The sequence below is a fragment of the Neodiprion fabricii genome, chromosome 4 (assembly GCF_021155785.1).
Source record: "Neodiprion fabricii isolate iyNeoFabr1 chromosome 4, iyNeoFabr1.1, whole genome shotgun sequence".
NCBI lineage: Eukaryota > Metazoa > Arthropoda > Insecta > Hymenoptera > Diprionidae > Neodiprion > Neodiprion fabricii.
Window position 1 is genome coordinate 21,919,466 of NC_060242.1, and position 26,939 is coordinate 21,946,404.

The following is a 26,939-nucleotide window of genomic DNA, read 5'->3' on the forward strand; positions in this document are numbered from 1 at the left end:
TGCGCGGTACAAAAACCCGTTATTAAAATGCCGAAGCGACTTTTCTCCTTTGTCAATAAACGTGAGACCGTGCCCTGTAAATTAATCCGCAATATATAATCTACGTTCGTGAGATTTTCACAGAGAGGAAAAACCAAACGCGTTGTATACTTTGGGCAGGGGATCACTGCTCTCAGATTTCTAAGATTCGGATTTTTATTTTATAGATCAGAAATAATCTTTTTCCATCTCTGATGCATATTTTTCATGAAATATAAAAATGACGATACATATTAAAGGGATGCTTATATCAATATTATACTTATTTTATTGTTTAGAAAAATCATTTTCGCAGACCCTAAAACTGGTGCTGCAACGCTCAGTTTTCGAAACTTCTTTTTAGACTAGAAGGAAGCGTTTTTCGTACACGCCGGTAGGAAATTCGAAATTTTATTGAACTTTGAATCACCCTAACGTACATACGTGTGCCTTGAAAAGTTTGTCGCGATGTTACGGATCTTTTGTCGTTTACTTTCCAGCCTGCTTTTTAACGATCATTTTTAATAAGCAGTTTTGCAGTCAGTTTCGATGTTTCTTTGACTTTTATTGTACAATACATTAATAAAAAAAAAAAAAAAAAAGAAATTGACAAAAACGTAGAATAATTCCGCGACACAATTACCCTTGAAATCCGTTAATTTTTTTCATCACTTTTGATAAACCGAATTACTGTGAAGCGTGTAATTTTTTTCACAATAAAGAGAAGAAAAAAAAAAAAAAAAAATATCCAGGAAAAAAATGCCCGCACGCATTTACCGTCAGACCATGAATGAAATAATTTGGAATAAGTTACCGTCAGTAACAGCTGGAAATTTTGGATGAGGGAACGGAGTGGCGGGGAAAAAGGAAGGGTAAGGAGTTTTAAAATAATTTTATGCAAAGTAGACTTTAACTTTGTTTTAACGCGCAATAGCTATCCGCGCCTCGAAACCAGCCATCTCTCTTTCTCTCTTCCTGTCTTTTTTTCTCCCCCCACCCCCCCAACGCTCTCTCTCTCTCTCTCTCTCTCTTTGCTGTGATGTATACATATATACACTTCCTATGTATATGCATACATATGTATCGTCGTTATACGTACCTTGGATAGACGGAGAAGCTGCCGCCGCTGCTGCTGCTGCTGCATTCAGAAAACGAGAGGGGCTCGAGACTTCGGGGAAATAGTCGCCAATTCACTAGAGATTATCCCTCGACAAAGTGAGGGAAAATCGTGAAAGGGTTTTAAACTTATGATAATTTATTTCAAATTCCTCATCAGCACTTGCTAATTTTCCTCGTTTTTTTCCTGTCTAGTTAGACGTAAAGACGTATAATAGCTCCATTTTTATTTCGATTTTTCCTAATTTTCATTTCGTCAAATCACATTTTCATCCCGTTTTTCAAATTTTTAAGCCAGTCGAGAGTAAGGAATTAATTTTTTTCCCCTCGTTTCTAGTTTCAGTTATGACATTTGTCTCTCTTCTCTCCCTCCAGTCCTTTCGTACATTGTCATTATACGCGTGAAATTAGTTTCTCGTTGTATTGTCAAAAATTGTTTGATCTCTCGTTGAAGAAACGTCGCAAAATGTAGGAAACAAAACGACGTCTATTCGATTTTTAATCTCTTTCTCTTCTTCCTTTGGTCTTCTTTCTCTGAAGTCGTGGCGATTTTATCTCGATTCACGGTGAAGTTGGCAAGTTGTAAAAAATTGACGAAGGATATGCAATATGTACCGTTCGGGTACCGGCTATTATACATTATACATATGTATACTTATACAGAACCATTACATATGTATCGTCGCAGAATGATCGAGCATACAAATGATTATACGGGTATACAAAATTGTTCGACAAATTATTTTCGAGCAAAAACCGACGATGCTACCGCCAAGCTGCGCTTTTTACTTGGGTTTGATACGAATATATATATGTATACTAAATACGTACTACCTTATACAGACTAACACGCGCGTACCTTGAATAATTATTATCATTATCAACTCGATATCAGAAACCCTGTAGGTTATTATTATTGTTGTTGCTCGTCAAGGCGGAAAATATAGTTCTTTTTTTGCAGTCGGTGTTACATAAGATTGATATAATTTTGTTGGTAAGGGTGAAATAAAGTTCAGAGGATGGTATTGTGTTTGTTGTTTCATTTTTTTGTTTTTAGTTTCTCGGTCTTTTAGACGGCTGGTGAGTTGAAAATCGACGATTCTTTACCGCGTTACATTTGTTTGTTATACCGTGATAGAGAAAGGTAAAAAAATGATAAAAGAAAAAAATAGCAGAGGTTTGATTGGATTTCTGTTTTTCATCCATTAAAAACGATATATTTGTTTAATTATTATTCTTTAAAGTTTTCTCTTTGTTGAAATTGCACTTGACGATCGAATCAGTGTACGTATAATAATAAGTCAAAAGTAAAAGGTGTTTTATAAAAGAATTGTAGAGTGGAAGAAAAATTAAAAAAAAACAACCGCCGTGAAATAGCCACGTAGAATTTGAAAATCGGTCGTTGTTGGGTCGAAACGTGGGCATATCCGGTTGTACTTCCAGTTTTCGGTTTGTTGTGTCCTCACTGCCCGGTGCCTCGAAAATGTCAGCGAGGGCAAAATTTTGGTAGAAATGTTTTAATTTTTGAATGAAGAACCTTTCGACCGGACCGGACAACGAGTCTCTCTCTCTCTTCCTCTCTCACTCTCTCATTCGCACCCTCAGGAGGGAGAATCCAGTTTTCGATATGTAATAATTAACGCGCAAGGGTTAGTGAAAGAGAGAGAGAGAGAGAGACCGCGTCCCGCAGCAGAGATCCGGATAGAGAATTTACATATGTACTCATAATTCACGTGTATGTATAATACACGTGCATGCGTAGAAGCAAGGCTCGTAATAATACCGATGATCCCTCAGGTGTGCGAAACCGGCGCGGGTTCATCGCCGTTCTTCCTTATACACAGCAAAACGTTTATTACACACATGCGTTTAATAGGATCCTGTAATACACAGGCACGTGTGTTTAATCATTGAAATTCAACATGTATAGTACGCATTTACAGCACCGGCTCTAATGGCACAGGGACGCCATGAACCGCCTTATTATCACCGCCCCCTTCATCGTCACACGTCAATTTATGCATTCTCGTAAATCAGTTAGCAGACAAAGTATTAATCGAAACATGTCAAATGAAATCGACGCAGGAATTGCTTCTAAAATGAACAGTATTTTTTTTTTTTTTTGTTACACAAATCCAGGTTAATTTAGATTGATTCGTACAGAAATTTCCGTAAATTCTGGTTAATTTAAATTATTTCGGACTGATTCCGTCGATATCAAATAATTTTTTCTAATTCCAATCAATTCGAATTAATCAATTTACCTTATGCGATTCAATTCTATTTAATCGATGTTAATTCGTATTAATTTACAATAATTCACATGCCATTAACACGCCGATTCAAGTTATTTCCCTCTCGGATTAATTTTAATCGTTTCACTTACTCGATTACTTCTTCTCGCAGTCACTTAACGAACGGTAACTTTTACGTATAATTCGTATATTGTTGAAAGTGGAAAACGCGGGGGATTTGGCGAAATTGCTCTGAAATCGATATTTCAGAAGTCACTAACCCGAATCATTTGACTCAATTCTTTCCTGTCTGGATAATGAACTTTTTCTTCGTCGCTGACTGCTCTATTTATATTTTTGCTTTTCTTCACAATAATACTTTTTCTTTCATTATACAACACTTCAACAGTACAATACATTCATTCGTTATAACATTGTTGACTACTACTTTTTCAATTTAGCCCCCTCCCCGGATGTGTCTCTTTGGCTCATGCCACCGGCCGGCATTCTGCACATTTATACACATGTGCATAATACAGGTATACAACTACGGAGCGACGCGTTTTAAACACGTGTTCCGCGTAAGTAATTAATGTTGGAAAAAGGTTTTTCATTTTTATATACGTTCATAATGAACCCTCGTGTTTTTACACTTCGTGCCCTATTTTTTTTTTAGATACTTTTAAATTATGATCGGAAAGTTCGCTTTTCATTCGTTTTCTTCTTAGCTAGCCGCGCTTCATTTTTACAATTTTCTACCACGCTGTATCGAATTTTTTTACTTTCATCAGATTTGTCGCAAATATCGGTTTTCCGAACGAAATTTTCGATTATAAAACAGATACAATTATTGATAGGGTAATTATTATTATCGGTAAATTTTCAAACCCAGCGAAAAGGATGTGCTAGACTTGTCAATTACTTTTTTTCTTTCATTCGAAAATTTTGATGAATATTTCACTGAAAAGTGACAAAATAAATCCACGTTTCGTTATGCCTATAGTTAGTATGTATATGTATTATACATATACGTATATTAGGGCGGTTTTTTTAACTTTCTTTTTTTCTTCTTTTTACTAATCGTCATCGACATGTACGGCAGTCTCGACCGTTTTTATAGAAATTTTGATTATCTACAAAATGTAACCAAATGCAGCTTCCCAAATTGTGTAGTTTTCAAGATGTTTCGGTTAGAGTGTTTGAAAAATTGAAACCCGATGTATCACCTTTCAGAATTGTACTGCCGAGTTCCGGTTTCACGAGGCCTCTCGTTTGAGGCAAAAAAACTGACTTTGCGAAGGGTACGTAAGACGAAGAAAATTTTTTCCTCTTAATTCCGGCCCAATATATATATATATATATATATATATATATATATATATATATATATATATATATATATATATATAAATATATATACGTAATTATATACATCTGCAACTATAAATACTCGTTTTTTATTCATTTAGATAATCGTCGTCCGATCAACTTCTATACGCATATAGAACTTATATTAGGTACTCGGTAATTAAAAATGCGCAGTGATTAATCCTTTGATATTCCGATGCTGCCGCCGCGTTAATCAGCGGATTTTCCCACCAATCATCCACATTTAAAATACATACGTAGGTATCTCTGTGTATCACGCGATATATTCATACATATAGAGTAGCGTATCATTGCGTGCAGTTGCACACGCGCTTCATTCGACGTCCCCTACAGCAAATGACGAGGATCGTAATAATAATTACAATAAACGAAAGATCAGTTTTTTTTTTTATATAGAACCAAAATACTCAAAGATGATTACAACATTTCTGTGAAAAAAAAAAATGACCTTTCACGGTGATGGAGGAATTGGTTGGCACAAGAAAAAACAAATATTGAGAAACGTAATTAAAAAACGAGACGTGACATGTAAATAAAAAATAAAAATATATCGATAAAACTTAAAAAATTGGGGAAAGAATTTTTTTTGGTACTTATGATATATCTATCATACCTTATTACACCTGACACCCTGACTATTAACATATTTTTTTTAGCCCCCTCTCCGAGACTTTCTCAATATAGAGACAGAGACAGAGATTTAAGATCGATGATTCATTCGCATACTTTTGCTTATCTCTTATTTATTTCCCACACTGGCACATCTGCAACCCGTTCGGCTTTCCTTATTCTTTCTAATCAAAACTTTTAGATCTCGTCTCGGACGTGCGAGCCACTGAATTCTCCTTCGACTCGTTGCGACGAAAGTATTTCACATGATTTTTCTCACTTTATTTTTTTCTATTAGTCTGTTTTCACGGTTTTTGTTTTTCGTACTTTTATTCCACTATTTTTTCCTTGTTTCTTCTCTCTCCCTCTCTTGGCATTCTTATGTATATAATATACTAGATTATTCAGAATTTATGCATCATAAATTTAATAAAAATCAAAATTCATTTTTTCCGAAAAGCAATGATATATATATATATATATATATATATATATATATATATATATATATGTGTGTATGTGTATATATGTTATACATATGTATATATATATATATATATATATGTATATATGTTTGCCATCGCACAATTTTTACGTTACGATATGTAAATTCGAACCTAATTTCGAAATTGTTTTATTACGAATTGAATATTAAAAATTTTCCATTTGGCTAATTGTATAAAATCTTAATGTATACATGAATGAACAAAATTAGTTGAACCAAAACGTTATAATTGCAAAAACGACCATGAAACAAAATTTTTCTAATTCTTTCTATCGTCTATCGTCGTGTAAGATTTTCTACCCCATGGCGTTCAATTTTTCCTATCAAATTCTTTTTTCAAATTCCTACAAGTACGATGATCGAAAAGATTTGTTGTATATAAAAAAAAAAATTGAGGAAGTATCGTATTGCCTTTTTGAAAGTTTTTTTTTTTCACACTCTTGCGGAGATCCTGTGCAGGGTATAAGTAATAAAAAATGAAAGAGGATAGAGAGAGAGAGAGAGGGAGTGGGAATGGGGGAGGCTCATCTCGCCTTCCTTATCTGCAGAACCATCCTGCAACGAATATAATCTCCTAAATCTTTTGCCAAGGGGGTTTACAGTGTGTGTACCTCCTACACGTGCACCTACACCTACACCTTCATATATACACGTGGGTGGGTATAAGCCGCGAACGACTACCTATCTCGAGCCATTTTCCTGCCACCGGATCTTTCATATCCTTCTTTGGACTCTCCTTCTCTCTCTCTCTCTCTCTCTCTCTCTCTCTCTCTCTCTCTCTCTCTCTCCCTCTCCCTCTCTTTCTCTCTCTCTCTCTCTTTCTCTGTCTGGCTTCTTTCTCCTTCCGTTTCGTTTCGTTTCGTCTCGTTCAGCAGCTCGCCCCTACCTTATACTATAGATATACATACTCGTATATACATGTATATTGTATGTATCGTCCTAATACAGAATATTTTAACAAGGACGGATTTATATACAACGTGTATTATACATACACATGTACGCACGTAACTGAGATGTGAAAGCTCTGCGAGCGGTGAAACGGAAAAAACAAAGAAAGGAAACTGAAAAAAAGAAAAAAAAAAAAAACAAAAATTCACAATGAAATATGCCGAAAACAAACGGGATATGAGGTATATTATATGGTGTGTGTGTATATACATATATATATATATATATATATATATATATATATATACTACGGTGTTTCGGAAAGAAATAATTTGCGATTTTACCACGTGGCACACCCTCAAAAGTTTGTTTAGGTTAGAAGAAAGATTTTGGGGAAATACGAGCGTTGTACGATATGTGGAAGACCGTCCTCATTTGAGTTTTCACTTTTTACATTTTTTTTTTAGTCTACGAAGAATAATGAAAACATAATTTTTTTATCGCTTACATCGATCTAAATATCGTCTTACATCGTAAAGAAGACCCACACTTGTGACGTTAATTCTAATTCTCCGTTTGATATTTGAGATGTGGGCTTGAAGAATTTTTCATTATTCATTCGATCGCGTAAAAAAATTCTAATTTAATATGAACTTTTAGTTTAGGAAAGTAAGATTCCCGTTCGATGTATCTTCGTGTTACAGATCGGTGATCTTTCTGTTGAATGTAAATTTCAGGAAGGCAATAATAATTGAGGTGCTACAATATGCCTCTGATTCATGGATTCGATAAAACGCTGAGGAAAGTAAGAAATCAAACGAGGACGATTTTTCACGCAACGTAGAACGCTCATCTTTTCTTAGAACTTTTTTTTCAACCTAAACAAACTTTTCCAAAGGTGCCATTTTGGAAAATCGAAATTGTATTTCTTTTTTTTGAGATCAATCATTATTTCTGAATACACGTGTATAAAAAACGTTACAAACAAGAAAAAAAAATTTTCGTCGGTGTAATTGCAGTAAATTTATACGCATATTACCTACATGTGTAGATACAAGCACGCGTGTTGTACATTCAAGTACATACATCCGATGTGTATAACGATGCCGTGCAAACAATACGAATATCGCGGCGTTACTTTTCCAAGTGTCGTGCGGGTCGATCGACGTCGACAACGACGTCGATTCAACGGACGAACAATTAAAACGACTCGAGCACTTGAGCGACTCGACTACCCTCCCCCCTCCTCATTTTCCACCTGCGCCCTGCGGTGACCAATCAAAATAATCCTCTATAGTACCCACGTAGTTAAACTAACGAAGGTAATAACGGAGAATGGACAAGTAGGACAAGAATAAAAGGATTTGAAAATAAAACGGAAACAAAATAAATTTATTTTGTTTTTTTTTCTTTTTCAAATGGAAAGAGTAAATTAAAAAAGCGAAACACTCGAAGGGGTGGAATATTGTAAAGTTGAATGCAAATCGACTCGACTACCGCAAAACGTCAATATACGTATCGGGCTGCGCTTCTTAATCCGTTTGCGGTTTTTAATCTCGTTATCGCATTGTTACTATTACCAGGATTTTTATTATTATCGATCCCCCGAATGTTTGAAATATTGAAAAATCTGTATGTATAGAATTTATTTCGAATCTATTATTTAGTACGCAGTTCTGTTATTTGGGTGTAAAAAAAAAAAAAGAACAAAAAAAAATCTTTTTATGGTAACAGAAAATCTTGGCATGAAATAAAGGTATTTTTTACGCGATTTATGCGTTATAAACGGAGATCGGTTGTTCGTGAGGGTGACCAACCATCGAAAATTTGAATAGAAAATGTTGTAATCAAATAATCAAGGATCTTGTCAAATCTCAAGTCAGTCGGTGGAAAAGATTTTGAAAAAAACATAGTTTCGAGGAAAAAAAAAAGCAAAAGAAAAAAAGTGTATGGGAATCCAGACTTAGTTTTCGATATGAGAGAAATAAAAAAAAAAACAAACCGAAACTTCACGAAACCTTATACCAATTACGTGTAAAAATCCAACCTAGTCCTTCTAATACTCTGGTAGAAAAAAAAATGTTGAAAATCGAGGCATTTTTTTGAATCAAATCCTTATCCCAATGGCTTGAATTCCATCGTACGACGGAGTGTTCGCTTGTTAAGAATTCACTCGGTACAACAAATGAAATTTGTCCCTACATCAGCGTGCGTGATAATAAAAACGCGAAATTAAGGCGTGTCGTTGTAAGAATAGCGTAACTCGTCGAATTGCGTTCGTGGCGGGGGAGGTTGTTTCTCCTTTTCTTTTCCCTCCTTTTTTTTCGGGGGTGAGTCGGGGGGCTAAGTGAAAAGTTTGTTTGCACCCACGTCCAACCGCGCGGGTGGGACGTGGACGAAACCCTATACACGACCCCCAACCCCCAACCCCCAACCCTCAACCCCCACCCCGAGTTTAACGGGGCTGGCTAAGTACCGCCGACTTCCACCCAGGATCGGATAGCGTGTGTATAACAGTGATGTTTCTATGTGTAGGGGAGCCGAAGACGCCGAGGATCGGGTTACTCGAGCCTTGCTGCATTCTCCTTATTTCCGAAATTGCGAAGGCGAGGAAGAGAGGTAAGAATTTGGACGTTTTTTGGTCACTCGATCACGCGTTTGCATTACAGGCGTGGTTTGAGAACATTTTGCAAATGAATTTTGAAGATCATCCTAATTTCGTATTGGTATGAAATGCAGGAAGAACAGTAAACGACAGCTTGTATTAATAGTTGTGTAACGATTTTTTATTTTTTTTTTCATCGGCCGCTAAATTGTAGAAAACGTTTCAAATATACTTTACACTTTGAGGAAACCAGTAGAGAAATCCTAATTGAAAAATTAACGTTCATTCTTTTTTCTTTGATGTTCGATTTTCGTTTTTTTCCACTTTTCTTCGAGGGTATTTTTTCACGTCGTTGATTCAATTCATTCGTTCGGTCTCTTATACCCTCCCCTGAATTGGTCCTGACCTTGTGAACGTAGGAATGTGAAAACAAAAATCACGTGTGTAGTTACATGTTTTTTTTTTTTACAAACAACAAAAAAAAAATTCAATTTGCAAATAATTTTGTTAAAATTCACACGACGAGAATTATTTGTCTGAAAAAAATAACGATAAAATCTCCTGTTTTGATTTTTTTTTTTTCGTGTGCAAACGTAATTCCGTCAAGACAGAGATCATTTTTGGACAATGTGTAATTTTTTTGAAAGTCGCTCGAATCGCAGCTGCAAAACTGATTTTCATTTTGAACCCAAAACTGTGATAATTTTTTTTTGCTTATGGTGAAAAAACGAAAACAGTCAAGGACTGTACGACAGCAACGCATAAAAAAATTTTTTCCCTCGGTCTAGGTAATCAAATCCACAAAAATGATGACGAATTGTAAATCAAAGGTTCGATACACATATCGTTCCATTTTCCGAAAAATCAGATTCTTTTTTCCTTCTCCTTCACGATTCGCACTTCGCCAAGCGATTCTTCTCCTCGTTTCCTCTTTTTTATCCGGATCGTCAAGTCTCCTGCAGAATGAATGAAATACCGATAACAAGAACGAAACCCGGGACATTGGTTGGCATTCAATTATTTCCTTCGAATCGAGGAATAACCACTTTTTCACCCCCTCTGCGCGGCATTTCTTTCACCCCCCACAGCTTCCGTGCCAAGCCTCCGACCCGACGGAGATAATTGCGCACGCGACTCGCATATTATACACCCGCTAATTCCAGGATTATGCGTCTCAAGGTATAAGTACGAAATGCTATGACGCTCACATTTGCGGAAGAAGAGTCACGCGGAATTTCCTTGATAGTAAATCGTCGGGATACGTAGATTAGAATTAAACTGTTTCAAATCGGGACAGTGTCACAAGTATTTTACAGAGTAAATTGTACTCGCGAAATAATTAATTCTGTATCTAGAAAAAAGAAAATTTGCTCGCACGATAAGTAAAGTCTATCGAGTTTAAGTAAATTTCGAATTACCCAAGTGGCTGAATCGTGTTTAAATAAAATCCTCTTGTTTCAAGAAAATCTAAAGGAAGTTTGGTCCTTTTTTAAGTGTGGAATCGTCGTTCGTTACACAGAATTATGTGTTATAAATCGGCGAGTTACTTTACACCTGTAAAATTAATTTTTTTAGAATTTGATCGATGTATCAAAGTTTTTATTAAAAAAAAAAACTGTATTATTGGATCTTTTTCTTTACTTCAATTGCATGCACTAAGGGAAAAGAGATTCTTTATACTTTGAGCACATTTTTGACATAGACAATTGTACGAAATACAAAAAATCCGCGTGATTAGGCAAGTCTATCAATTCAACGTCAACACTTTTTGATCATCTTATTGCGATACGACCGTACGTCGAGTGTTTATCAAATTAATTGATTCATAATATGATTCGATGATTCTCATGAGTATACAAAAATAAAACAACTAAAAAAATCCTGAACAAAAGCACGGGTGACGATTTTTCATATCGAAACGCTTAAAAACGGTGAAAAAAATCCCTGATATATTTATTCGATTTCACTCTGCCACGATTTGATTGTATTCAAAAGACAATTCTCTGTAATATCACTCGGACAACGAAGAAAAATATACATATTATTTTTGTTATAACGTTTGCATGGTTAGAATTCTAATTCTTCAAGATTGCACAGCCTTATCGATTTTTATAAAGAAATATATCATCGTAGCAGTATCGAATTGACTATTGAGAGAGAAAGATATTATCTTGCGGTGCAGTTTATTTTCTTTTTTTTTTTTTTTTTTATACATATAACGAACAGTTTTCCAAACGAATTATATCGATCAACCAGATTGAAACGAAATATTGATATAAAAAACAACTGTCGATCATAATTTCACTATCTTTTTGAAGAAGAAGAAGAAGAAGAAGAATGAAAGGGGAAAAATATCGGCAAAAAATTACAATCGATTTTCAACCGCACTACAACCGTCCAATTAAGAGCGACGTCGTCGAGGCCGGGGTTGAATTTCATTCATAATTTAGCCCCGCCGTAAATTCTGCCCGAGTTGTACGCCTGCCTGAAATACCCGCCTAATTTCGTTTAGCCAAAATCAACGCTGCGAACCGAAAGAGAGTCGTGCCACGCCATGCCATGCCGTCTCGAATGAGAGAACGAGTCTCCTTTCGCCTCGAATTTCCTCTCGTTCGCCGGACCTCTCGACCGGCTTCAGAACGGCTGCAACGAACCGAGAGAACGAACCTAATCGCGAGTTATATAACCTACTTGTGTGCTTGCGCCATGCCATGCCTCTGCGGGCAATTATAAACAGGGAAACGTCATTTCGGGGTGAAGCTGTCTCGAGGGTTGACGGGAAATTCGGAGGGCTCGAGAAAACAATAGAAACGTCAATTTTTTTGTTTTTTTCAGAATTAGATGAAATTTATTCGCATTACGGTGTGACGGTGACTTATCTGAAAATAACCCATCAAAAAATAACCTCTCATAAATAATCGAAACAATACCAACCCATGACAATGAATTGACTAAAAATTGAATTATACTAAAACGAATTGAATTTCACATGGGTTGTTTTTTTTGGGGGGGGGGGGGGGGGGGAAGGGGTAGTAGTATATTATTTGTGGGTTTTTTGGTTCTAGTACCTTACAATACGTACCTAAAAAAATTAAATACTGTCGTAGCGATTTGATTTCAGACGTGTATACCTACACGATCCCCCAATTTGCGTGAAGGTACGTAATAACAAGATAATTCTGGTTGGAAAAATTTTTACTCGTCAATTTGTACAGTGGAATGAAAAAGATTCACATGTAAATTAGTTTTGATTGTTTGTACGGCGTAGGACTGAAATTTTTTGATTAGGTTCATGTACAACTGTGGAAAATTCGGATCTTAATACTTCGTAAATTAAACAATCAATCCAAACAGGCTGAAAGACATTTGTTTTATACGAAACTGTTACTGATATGGTTAAAATTTTTAACACCGTTCAAAGAAACTGAATAGATTTTGATAGATCGTAACCGTGTTTTTAAATACCTATTGATTCGGAGATTTGTTACTTATATTAGATATATGACTGAGAGAAATTTTTAGTTCCGGTTACCGCTCAGTCCTTAACTATTTTCATTTTTTACCACAATCGAAAAATATAGTTCTAGGTACAAAATGAAAATTAGGCTTCTAGCTGTTACCGGAAAGTCTAGTATCCGTTACTATTCTTTCTCATTACGATCACTGTGACTAGATTTTCTTGTAACTGTTGCGAAAATTTAATGCTTGTGCAACAATAAATTGACGTTGAAGACTTATTTAACTGAAAAAGTAGAGTAAACCAAACAAACTGATTTTGCATTGCAATTAGCAAAAAAGGATCGACAATAGTGCAAAATAGTAACGCGTATCTCATTTTTCGTAATACCAACAATATTCAAACAGGTTTTTTTTTAACGATACCTGTTTTACTGAATTTTTCTAGTTACTATAACAAATGAAATTTTTCCCACTATTGAATTGAAAATGTTGTTGATTCGAATTTTGATTAGGGAAAAATTATGGCTCGTTCATGCGAAAGTAAAATATTTTCGGTCGTTTTTATGCAAAAAAAAAAAGAAACGACCAATTTTGCGAGAAGAACTTTTTTTTCACAATCTTGTTCGGCAATTTCGAAGAAGAAAAACATCGTGCCCGTGAAAATTTTACCGAAATTCGAGCCTTAACGAAGGGCGGAAAGTGCAAGATCGAAATTATAACCGATTTCGAGAGCGCGGCTAGTAAATCGCTTCGCGCTATCGGGCTTTTTGACAATTTTGGAAGCATTTGAGGCGGGAGAGGCGCGGATTCGGGTTGCGTCCGCACCCTTGGCCATAAATCTATGGGTTCCTTATCGGGGCCGTTTGGCTGCGTGTAAGCGGTGGAATCGCGGATCCCGTTGCGTGCTTGTGTGTACGTGACGCGTGATACACGCGTGCACACGTCTTTTTGGCGGCACTCCGGCTGCTGCTGCTCCTCCTGTGTCCGCGCAGAGATTAGGCACCTTTATGGCGCCGCCCCCTCCGAGCCTGCGGTTTATTCTCGAATTTCACCCCATCTCTGGGAACAGATTCCCGCCCCCTTTCCCCATTCCGAGACGCGATAACCCGCGGGAGGAACTGCGTAAACGACGACGAATATGGGCGGGAAATTTTTAGATAAACAGCTACACTTGGTAATAAAAAAACAAAAAAGTTTTTTTTTTTTTTTATCATCCCTTTGTTCGATCTGGAGGTAACGCTTTTTTTTATATGAAAGTTAACAAAGTTCTATTTGACCCAACAAAATGCGGTAAAACAGTTCTTGTTTTTTTTTTAAAAAAAAGTATCTTGGTTGATTCGAAGAACAACTTTTTGCGTAATATGGTTTGATAAGACGTTTTGCTTAGCCAAAAAACCGATTTACATATAGTAAATAAAAATAACCGAACGAGGCATTGTCTCAAATTAAATAGGATTTTGCTAAACCATATTACACTGATAAAAATTTGAATCATTCGAATAAATTTTGTTTTGATTCATCGAGCTTTTCTCCGACTACTAATTGTCGCAATGTGGAAAATATGGAAAACGAAAGAAAGATCTAACGATATTGTTTTAATTTTATAAATCCAAAACATGAAACAAATTACTGGCCGAATTCTGCTGTATTTCACGGCAATCATAAGTCGAGTAAAAAATATTCTCCTATAAAATTGTGCAAAAATTTTGGTACATACACATGCGAAAGGCAGCAGATGAACATGGGGTGAGAATTCAAAGCGTTGACGCGGAAGGAAGTCGATCAGAAGAGTAAAACGAGGATTGTGAAAAAGAAAGAAAAAGCACGAGAAAGCAAAAAAGCGCGGTTGAATTTCGCTCGTTTTCGGAGTTCCAGGAACGAGGATAAAGTTGTTACCATTTACCCACCGCTCTCAAATTACGCTTCCATGCTTGTATATTATACTCCTGCAAAGGACGATCATCTCGGCACAAAACCGATCCTGCTGAAGCAAAGTTGAGCGAATCGAGAGGCGCTTCAGCGTTTTCCCTCAGCGTTATATCTGCGGGCAAACGATGATGGCGCTCAGGGCGAGCATTTCGCGAATACTTAGGCACTCCGCTGCATCTCTATCACCGCTGTGCAGGATTATTCAAAGCTACTATTGAAAGGGTCATAATCGTCGGTTGGTAGGGAGGAAGGGACTCGTTCGCGAACGGAAGTAAAACTCTTCTCTCCGACTCTGTTTTCATCCCCCAAACCAACTTCCCTGATTCAGACGTCGCGCTCTTACGGCTGCAGATATTCAAATTAGGGGTGCGGAGTTCTCTTATCACCTTATTCGTTATATTGCGATGCGAAATTGTATTACGCGAGGACGGGAAAGAGGAAGGGTGAAAAAAGGGGGATGGGGAAATTTACCTCACATGAGGCTAAATTAACGACAAGTGACGAAAATCGAAATTATATGCCGGCGTTACTGTACGGGGTGAAAGAATTTAATAACCCGTGTAAAAATTACCGGAAACAAAAATAACGTGTCGTAAATAAACCAAACGAAAATAAACAAATAAATAACAAAACTGACACGACATTAACCTGGAGGGAGAAAAATAGCCTAGCAAAAAGTAATCGAAGACAAAAATAACTCGCGTGAAAATAACTCGTGACTAATATAATCCAGAACACAAAATAACACACGATGATAAAAACCACAGAAAAATAAGCCACGACAAATACAAGTGACAGAAAATTGACCACGGAAAAAAAAAATAACCAAGCCAAAAATAACCTGCACAAATATAACCCAAGACGAAAATAATTGACAAAAAAATAACCCAAGGCAAGAATGAATCATAATGGAAAAAAAAAAAATCACGACCAGTTATAAATAAACCAAGATAAAAATAACGCACACAAAAATAATCCGCACAAATATAACCCAAGTTGAAAATATTTAATGACGAAGAACAGATAAAACATTAAATTACATCAAATTAAATTGAACTTCAGATGTGTTATTTTTGTGGTGACACGTCTGTTCGACTCGTGACAAAATAACTCGAACACAAATATCCCAGCGTGAACTAACTCGTGCGTATTTAATACAATGTGATCTTGTTCTTGATTAAATTGAGTGAGCGCCCGACGTGGTGAAAGTGCGACGTTAATACTCAACATCTACGTGTTGTATACATTTGGAACTCAATGAGATGTCGCTTTCGTTAAATTCGTCTTTGTTATATCTTTTTATCCGGAATAACAACGCACACAAGAGGTACGAACTACGCTGCCGATGTCTGTGCCCTCAGAGTTACTTCGGACTGGGATATTTGTGTTGCGAGTTATCTTTTTGAGATTATTTTGTCCAAGTTATTTTCTCTCGAGTTCAATAGACGTGCGACCATTTTTATCTGAGTTATTGTTTTTGCATCGTTTGGTCCTGGTATCATTATACAAAGGTGGAGAAAAATAAAGAAGGACAATGGTAACGGTAACAAAACTCTGGCGGACTTGTGCACACCAAATTACTGAAAGTTGATCGAACGATTTTCACACGAATCTCTGATTCGGTCTTTCAACTGTTCCGTTTGGTTCTTCTCACTAAGGATCCAAATCCCGAAGACGCGATCAAAAGTAGCAAGCGTTCATTAATGTTTATACAAATCCATAAATATAGATTTTCGAGATCACTATTTAGGAATCCAAAGTCAGATTTAGAAAAAACAAAACAACAGCTCTAAAATGGCACAAAAATGGTTCTGGCATAATGAATAATCGTGTACATTTTTTTAAATTTTCTGCATGGATATTTCTGAGGTCTCTGATTACGAATCAGAAAAATATTTTCAGAAACAAAACAGCGAACTCATAGACGATTACTTTGTGAAAAGTTCATTGGATTGGCACGGAATTCAGTGTTTAGGATTTTTCACGGTTGCTAGATGCTGATGATGAATATGAAGCCAAATTACAGTAAAATGCGTTTCAAAATGGTGATTATGAATAAATTACCTGAAAAATTTCATAATGTTTTAGATACGAGGATTGGGGAAGATGAGGATTGAAATAAAGTAATTAATCACTATTAAAATGATAGTGAAAATTTATTTTTATTTAATTCTACAATTTCTTGTAACTCTTGTAATTTCTTGTTGACTTTTTAGAACGGGAACAAAAAAAAAAAAAAATACGACCACCTTCGTGATTAATTTACCATTTGAAATATTGTCGATATTTAACACACGAATCCATTTTGTAAATCAAAATCGGTCAACTCTTTACTATTCTACGTGTATTCGAAGTTAATGATCGCAATACATACTGAATGTACCACTACAACTATTCCAATAGTCAAAAGTCTCTGGATGAAAACTTCTTTGTCTCAACTTTTGGTCAGTTTTTTGGATGGTTTGATTGGAATTTCTCAGTTTTGTTCAATTTCATTGAACACGTTAATTGACATCTGTTTGTGAGAATGTCTCGTGAAAATAATCATTCCCAATCGAATATGAGGTTTTCATTCAAGTTTTGGAAAAAGAAAAAAATTAAAACTATTTCCGACAGTAAAATCATCAGAATCAAAAAGCAGTATTTGTGAAATATTTCACTAATTTCATATACGAGAGGTATGCATGATATTATAATTCATTATCCGAAGCAATTCAGGATTCGATAACGGCAAACACTAGAGCAAAAATGAGTCGATGTATGATTTGAAATCTTTCATGTTGATAATTTTCGGTAGAGAGGGCTTTTCAAGGTGGACTTGCGGAAATACGGATGGCGTAATTTTCCTGCGTCTGGATTTTTTCGTTACTGAAAGTATTTCGGTTCAGAATACGTTTCAGAACGTAGTGCTCTACGGGATTTTATAGCAGAATTAGTTGACGTAGGGTCAAAAGTCACCGTTACAAATTTTGGAAGTCTGAGCTTGGATTCGTCATCGATGACCCAAAAAGTCTCCGCTTACCAATCTCTGTTAAAGTTGGAATATCTACTATTATTGGAGTATTTTCTACCACATTGGATTCGTCATTTTGGATTTCAAAAGTTTGGCCTCAGATTCGTGATCGGTCACCCAAAAGATCGACGAGTATCAGTTTTCATCAAAATCCAAATGTTTTTATTTTCGGCTTATTGAATGCGCCAAATTTAAATTCTGCACATCCGACCTCAGATTCGTGATTAGCGACTCAAAAACCTCACGTTATCAAATTTCATTCAAATCCATTCGTCCATTCTCAAGATATCATAATTTTCATTTGATTTTTTGAAATTTCGTTACTTAAATAGTTGATAAAGTACTGCACCGATCAAAGCCAAAATCTAATCGGTTAGAAATTTGAAAATGCCGTCTCGATTGATACCAAGATCATCGAAATCCGGTAACTCGCGTTCTCGAGATATAGTCGGACAAAAAAATTCATCACACACACAATTGATTCTTCAGATCTAATTTTGAAACGTCGATATCTAGCGAAAGCTCAACTTTTCATTTTCGGGACGATTACGATAACTTCCTCACCCTATGAAAATAGAGAAACGGGAGGTTAAAAAGTATCTCAGGCCTAACGTAATTCCGAAAAAGCAAATCGTCCGCTCTCGCCTGTCACTTGGCCGACGAAATAATTCATTGCATCGACCATCTCTCAGCTCGAACAATTTCCGAGTGCACCTGCAGCAGCCGCATTAGTTTAATTCGGGATCAGCGAGGCGTCGCGACGCCGGAATCCCGGCGAATGCCGAAAACGGCGCCGCGACGCCCGGCTTCGCCGTCACGCGCATGTTCCCCAAAGTGGTGGCGATACGACGACGCGTTTGTTTCACGGTGGTGGGGGCACGAAACGTGGTCGAGAGCGTCGCGACGCCCGCCGGCTGTCAGTGCCCGTCGAAAACTCCGGGAGAGACGGTCGCCTCGCGTCCGAAGGCCCGATTCATACTCTGGAAAAGACGAGAATTGTCGAAAGACTGACGCAAATATAATTTGCGAAATAATTGAGTTTTTACCCAGGAATAAAACTCGCGCGGTTATCGATTGGAATACTCAAATTATATTTCTATAATTTACTTTTTCGACTAATACCGTGTTTTGATTGTTCATTTATTTTATCACTTCACATCTTACAAAAATTAATACAAACGAGACGATGATTTTTAGTCGAACTTCTCATCTCGAGATGAAAGAGAAACTTTTTCCATGATACGATCGTCGGTTTTTTTGTAACAACGGTTTATCGTTGAAGTATTTTTAAATCGTTATGCAGTGCTATCCTCGTTGTTGTTGTTGTTATAATAATTATTATTATTATTACTATCGTCGTCATTGTCGGTCGAACCGATCAAACGAACGACGAAATCAAATTTCAAGAAACTTTTTTTGAAACTTTTACTTTTAATTTATTCTTCGTTATCCTTGGTTGGTGATTTCTCTCTCGTTCATTCGTCATCTTCATTTCTCTCTCTCTCTCTCTCTCTCTCTTGCTCTTTGATTTCAATGTTCTTCGCGACTGTCTATAAATGATGTGAGATCCTTTGGAATACGGGAATACAAAAAAGGTACGAAGAAAAAAAAATGATCTCCAAGATTGATCCAACGAGAGATAATTTTTCAACTCCCAATAAATAACCAAGTTTACGCGTAATATGAAAATCGTGATGAATGCACAGTTCATCCTCGTGATATGATATTTCATCATGTATTTATAAAAAATATATAATATACATAATATATATATATATACCGAAGTAAATAAATTGTTTAAGATGAGATAACCCTACGGTATCGAGTTGCGCAAGCAGATGCAGTAAATATAACCGAGGGTACGATGCGTAATATGAAAATTTTTAACGCAGCTCAGGAACGATAAACACAGTTTCAAGAACAAAGATGAGAAAAACAATGATCAATAAAGCGTAGCTGTTAGCTATACGGAATGATAGCGATAGCGAAACAAGGACGAGAAAAAGAAACGAAAAATCTAACGTCGTAGCATTATATAAATGCGTCGTTGAAACTACGATCGCAGATCCATGGATTTGAATATCGGCATTGAGCGCTGATAGATCGTCGACGAAAATTCTCGAGGGTTAAAGAAAATACAAAACTAAAACGAGGATAAATTCTTTTTAAATATCGTGAATGAAGATCAGAGAAGATAATAGTCAAAACGTGTGAAAGTGAACGTAGTGAAGGAAACGGAGGTGGTGGAAATTTATAAAATAATCACAAATGCAATTAATACATGGACGGGCATTATTAGAAATACAAAAAAAAGAAAATTAATTAGTCCCGAGTATAATATAATCACTTCTAATATCGTACGAAAATGTTACATCTGCGGTGCAGGCGGTTTTTCTGTCTCCTCAGCGTTTTTGCCAGCGTTATTATCGGTGAGTGAAGTTTATTATACCTACGTTACATTATCGATAATTATCGTGAACAAATCCGATGGTAATGATAAAAATCACGTTAATAATAGTAATAATTCCGTATTCTGGTTTGATATTTTACCTCGACCTATTTTTTCATCCCTATTATCTTATCGTTCTCAAATTTCTTCCACTTTCTTCGATGATGCGGTATAATGTATATTATTATTGCGACTACTATTATTATTATTATTATTATTATTATCATACCCAAGCCTATATCTAATTATAGCGAATGAAGCTATATAAATTAACCAGGAAAATGGAACGGCAAATTTAGGCGTGTACCTATGCATATGCACCAATTTATATATATATATATATGCGCGTGTTTGTGTGTGTGTGTGTGTGTGTGCACGTAAACGTATAGTGTATACGTAAGAAAATTGAGCCACACCCGTTAAAAGAACCCTATCTTATACTCATATTTTACAGCCCTTCTTCTTTGACACGCATGCCTTATTACAACTGCACGCGTTACATAATTTTACCTATACATAGGTATATACCTATATACATGTATACATATTCCTGGCTCCGTCGTTAATTTTTCAAGTCACCTGAAATATTCGAATTTGCAATTTCTATATACATATATACACATTATACACACGTGTGCATAGGCAAGAATTAGTCATGGGGGAAAAGTTGGTTCCGAAAATTATTTTCTTCAAAATAATTAAAAAAAAAATACCTACCGACGTCTAGTATTTCACACGCGTACACAAAATTAATTGAAAATTAGAAAGAAAAACAAACTTAAGATACAACGAATTGAAACAAATTAATCCAAAACTCTTTAATTTGTGGTATTGAAAAATTGAGGGACGTATTTGCTGCAGATTTTTTTATTTTCTTTTTTGTCGTTGTATTTTGCTCAAATTTTCAAGGTACGAATTTTGAATGAAATAGATAATATTGTTTGATATTTCATGTACATGATTATAGTATACAATATGAAGGTTAGAATATACATATATATATAGCTAGGGTGTTTCAAAAAAAGACGAATTTTTTTTTTTTTCTCATGGTGTCCAACAATTGATAGTATACCTAAAAATAAAAATTTTGCCGCCAATATGAGCTCTTAATATCAATAAGAAGGTTTGCCCCTATCCATTTCTTTATTTTCCATTTAAATAACACGGGGAAATTTGTTTTTTATTTTTGACAGTTGAAAAATTTTTATAACAAGTTGTTAATATTGTTTTTTGTTGTAAAGAATTAATTGTTCAATAAAATTTCTTAGTATTTAGTAAAAAAAAAAAAATTGATTTGCTATAAAAGAGAACCAAAAATCATTTATGTGATATTTTTAACCTTTATATTTATGTATTGGTGCTTTTTGTGAGTTAAGTATTGAATTAATTAGCAAAAAAAAAGTTTACAATCTCAAGTTAACAGAATTGAAGTAATCTTACATGAAAAATAATATAAATATGGCATATGATATTTTTTTGTACTTTTATTGGAAAATATTTGAAATTTTTGATTAGTGTTATTTTTGATCGCTGATATCTTTGAAACGGTTGATCTGAGGAACTTTGATCTTCAGACGTTTTTTGTAGAGCGTGAAATTTCCTACAAATCTCTTTTACAGATTGTTGTTACGATGAACCGTTCTAAAGTAATAAAAATTGAAAAAAAAAAAAAAAATTTTCCCGTGTTATTTAAATGAAAAATAAAGAAATGGACAGAGGCAAACCTTACTATTGATATTACGAGCTCATATTAGCGCCAAAAATTTTGTTTTTAGGTATACTGTCAATTTTTGGACACTATAAGAAAAAAAAATCGTCTTTTTTTGAAACACCCTAAACTATATACGTGTATATATGAGCACAGATACGTATGGTTTCAGCGTTCATGAGTAACGTGTGAATGTGGGACGAATTCGTTCTCGCTTCGAGCTCACAAATTCGTGATAGAAACCCGACAAAACGTGCTGACGTAGCCGGGATGGCAGGGCGGAAGGGAGAGAGGGAGGGTAGGTACGCGATGCCTGATTTGATAGAGTCCCACGTTGCGCGGAATTGGAGAACGAGAGAAAAATAGACAGGTAGAGGGAAACATGGAGAAAATAAAAAGAACTACGAAAAAGTGGAGAAATTATTTGAAAAATAAATAAACAAATAAAATAAAACAGCTTGGTCCTGATCGGCAGGAAATCTACTTCTCCCATCCCCCCTCTTTTCAGTTTTCGCTATCAAATTTTAAATCATTTCATTTCACGTTATTATATATTGTTATTTATTATACTATACATTTACCAATGCAATGTAGAAGACAAAAGACTTTGGAGAGACTTTATTTTTTACTTATCGATTTGTTTTATATTTTTGATCCTGTTTTTTTTCCCCAGCGCTTTGAGCTTCTTGCCCCAGTGATTTTATCTCTTATTGTATAGTTTTACGAGTTCTTTGAACGAAAGAAAGAGAAGAAAAATAAAATTCGCGAACAAAGAAATCGAGTCTAGGTAATAAAACGAGCGAGATATTAGGGTGGATTTTTAAATATTGCTGTGAAGGGTGCAGGTAGTTGCTCGTTGAAAAGGCGCCGAGCGTTTCTGCTCATCTTCCGAAGCTTCTCCAGCTTTTGGATGCACGATAAAGGCTGCTGGTTGGTTTCGTTTCGTTCCGTTTTTACCCGAAGAAGATTATAATGTACGCGATCTTCACCGCAATTTGTTAAGAGAGGGTATTTTCCTCGGTTTTTGCAAAAACAAGAAAAAAAGAGACTCGCATATTTTTAAAATCTGTTTTCAGTTCTATTTTCACAGTCTGCAATGAAAGGAAGAGGAAAAAATATTGTCCATTGTATTATCCTTTTTCATACCCATGTAAGGATCATCTATCCTTTTTCTCTATCCGCTTATTTAATAAATGCATTATACGAACATTTGTCCCAAAGAAACAATTCAGACAACGATATTTATATTTTACACAAACATAATGATTGTGAATTACTTTTCAATTGATGAGTAAATTTTATTTGTAATTATCAGAAATTATTCCGGCGAAGAAACTCAATTACTATGTATATACAAATTCCATTATACCTATGTATAATCCAAAAATGTGTTTATTGAGTTGTAAAAACTTTCTCGCCTACTCGTAAATTCTAAATTAGAAAAATTACAGTGAAATCAGATTTGTCGAATTACTTTGTGCCCCGAAACTGAGGGTGGAGAGATAAAGTCGCATCCGAAGTCTCGAATTGGTTCAGAGGGAGATTTTCGATCCCCAATTTCTCATCAATATCGTTTAATGATCACGTCTCGTCGTGGCGGTTTTGACGTAAAGATTAAACGATCACTTCGCGGCTGTATGAAAATATCCGAGGATTACAGCCGAACTCCTCGGTCTGAAGTATTCTTGGCTAGAGGGGGAATGACCAATGGGAAACTCGAGTGATAAACCGGATATCGAATTTCTTCCCTCACCAAGAACCGCGGTGAGCCTTTAATCCCCGCTTAATCTTACCTTTTTTTTCGATAATACATCGACCGACCGATAACTGATATCCGCCTTAATTAAAAGTCATTATCGAGGGTCAAGGCTATCGGAGATATAAATATATACAGTGTCTCTCTTCTGCTGCAGCCTCGTTTTCAAATCACAGGTTATAATTACCTGGGGGTGAAGTACAAACAAGGGGAACGAATCTCTTTTCAATATTCGTTTGAATTCATAAACTATCAACAACTGGTTCAGACTGTTAGCAAATATCCAAAGGAATCAGTTTACCGAGTTTTTATATGTTAATCAACTGTGAAACTAATTATCATTCCGTTGTCTCAAGGTGCACAGATTGCTACGCTAATCACTGCAGGATACAAATGCGGCTGCTTTTTTAGTTTTGAATTCTATCAGCTTATTCGGAATCCTATAATTAGGACACAGCCGAATTACCGAAATAAAGACGGACAATAATTGATAAACAAAGGCGTAAAATGAATGACTGAATTACGATTCAATGTGGATTTTAGGAGAAAACTATTTCCATAGTATAAAGAATCAGTGATTCCAAACAGTAAATATTTATCAAAATAATTGAGTGATTGATAGTTCGAGACTCGTTAAATTATATAACACGTTTTATAAATGTCAAACTCGCGTAGTTGAACCAAATTTAAATTGATTAACCTCAGCTTCGCTTTTGTAGTATTTACGTGATAATTTATTTATTCTGACATTCCATAAGTAACGGTACATAGATACTTGAAAAACCAGAATAAAAAAATAAGAGTAAAAAGACAATGAGGAGTTAGTAATACTCAAAATCTTACGCAGCATACACCCGCCGAATGTAGTCTGAGAATGAGAATAGTCTCTTGAACACCCACTTAAGTTGATTTTGAAGTGACGAAATTTGAGCTACGGAAAATCATTCGAAATCACTTTCAACCATCGTATTGTTTCAATTCACTTAGGGTACCTAATTCCCGGTCATTTCAAAAGTTACCCAAAGTCTCCGTATACACGAGTGAATTTCGAGTTACTTAAGGGTGAGAAGCAGGGTTTTCAAGTTCGAGGTAGGGAGAAAATGAAATGTTGGGGTTGTCTTCGGTGACAAAAAGAATTGAAAATTACTCTTCAAGTAACTTCGGAGTGCCTTTGTGGAGTTGGTTGATAGTGGGAAGGGAGAACTCGACTCAGTCGATAAAGAATAATACTGCCGTGTTGACACCGCTGCAGCGAGCGAGATGTCGAGGGGCGCCGGAAATGAAAATCGGGTCTCTAAGTCTGGAGCTTTTCGCTCGTTAATACCGGATGCTTGAATAACATTATCACCCGCGCCGAGGTACTTCAAACACCCTCTTTCATCCGGATGCCGTATCTCTATAAAATCATCGGCGAGAATAGGATCTGAAAGAATTTTTTTATTCAAGGTTTATTCGAAAATTAACTGAATTAATCTGCCGAGAGAAATTCCTGAATTTGGTTACGATGCATGAGTCAATTATTTCCTAAGCCAAATGAATACATTCATCAGGCTGATTCTCAATACAGATTTCCTTACCGACATTTACTAACAGTTAGCCAAGACACAAACCTTTTTCGAAAATTCAAGCCAATCAAAAGGGTGATATCCCCCACCGTCTCGAACATTGTAGAGAAAGGTTTGTATCTTGGATAAGTGACAGTAAATGGTGGTATGGGAACCTGTATTCAGAACCAGCATCGAGGGGTTAATCAGTCTCGATTGTACTCGCTTCTTACTACCTTATCTAACTTATTTGCCTTATCTATCCTAAGACAAACCAGATTCATATGCCTACTTAAATGTTTGTGACACACACATGGTAGAAAAAGTTGCAGGCTAAAACTGTCGTCGAATATGTAAAAAAAAAATCATGCAGTTCAGCTAATATAGCCGAGTGTGTGGCGACAAGAACTGTTAACCTTCTGTAGTTATGAACGCTTATGCATGCGCCTGTTACGTTCTAGGAAAAATGCTGTAAGAGATCTTCGATTCGATGCTTGATTCAGATTTAAGTTCGGTACACAATCCTTGCAATGTCAATGCGTGCGAATTCTGATCTTCGGTTCGTTCAGGTTTCTCGTTTCAGCTCGTCGTTATCTGTGAATCCGGTTATTTCGGGTCTTACGTACACCTGGTTTCTTTTATCATCGGAAGGAATAAGTATTTTGCGTGTGAAATAGAAGAAAGCAAGTGAAAAGTCGAGTATTTTTTTTTTTTTTTTCAAATCTCAATTCTATCGATCGACAATCAGTAGCGTTATTACATGACGCTAAAATTAATAATCACTGCAGAACGATACGTGACGAAGTATCTATTATTACGAAATGCCAGGGTATGAAGTGCAATTAAATTAATAATATATCGCTTATTCATGCGAAATGAATTTAATATCTTTTCATTTCACCTTCCTGCTTATCATTATAATTACAGAAGCGCGCGTTCTTCCGTTTTACTTTCTGTCCATCTCTCACTCTCACCTCTCCTCTCTCCTCTCCGTCATGATCCGGCATTCTCCTTCTAATTTCAGTTTACTTTTTTCCCCTCCTCTCTTCCTTCCTTCTTTTTCACCACGCCAGGCGTCAGTAACGGTCTGTCCAAGACGACACGGGGATGGAAGTGGAAGTGGAACTGAAAGTCGAGGGGTGAGCGAGTTTGCTTCTCGTATAATAGCATAATATTCTACAAAAGACGCAAGGAACCTCGATGTTATAACGAGGAACTTTCTCAGCGGCGTGGCAGCATCATGCCGTTTATACACACACACACACACACACACACATATATATACATATGATACATACACCTGCTGCTGCTGCTGCTGCTGCACACAGTGGCCCGTCTAACTCGCATCCGTTCACTCTTTCATTATACGCCGTAGTAATAATTTAAACTTATTCTAAGATTTTACCCTGCGACGGTAAGGGAGAAGCATGAAAAAAAAAGGAAACAAAATTAACTGAAATATACGTGTGTAGAAAAATTGAAGAACTAGAATGAAACGAGAAATGAACAAAAATGATGGTGTACTTTTGTTGCAATTCGGCGCGAGGGGTGGAAAAAAAATGATGCATCTTTCCTTCGTCCCGTAATTCGATTTCTTAAACACGAATAAACAAGAAACGTAAATCATAAATTATGATAATAATAATAAGAATGATTTATCGGGTGGCAGAAAAAAATTATGTAGAATATTATACATTCTTAGGATGTTTTTTGC

General features: G+C 36.0%; 1 protein-coding gene across 6 annotated transcripts in view; it reads left to right on the forward strand.

Moving 5' to 3' along the window:
* The first annotated feature begins 18,695 nt into the window (after positions 1–18,695).
* The window catches only part of LOC124179503 (carbonic anhydrase-related protein 10), a 90,424-nt gene continuing 82,180 nt past the window's right edge, over positions 18,696–26,939 (forward strand). For 4 of the 6 annotated variants that reach the window (XM_046563958.1, XM_046563957.1, XM_046563959.1 and 1 more), the window contains exon 1: positions 18,714–20,197. In XM_046563958.1, coding sequence (XP_046419914.1) covers positions 20,134–20,197 — 64 coding nt within the window. In that variant the 5' untranslated portion in view covers positions 18,714–20,133. Of the gene's footprint in view, positions 20,198–26,939 lie in introns of all 6 variants that reach the window. The other 2 variants (XM_046563955.1, XM_046563954.1) reach the window with 2 other exon arrangements.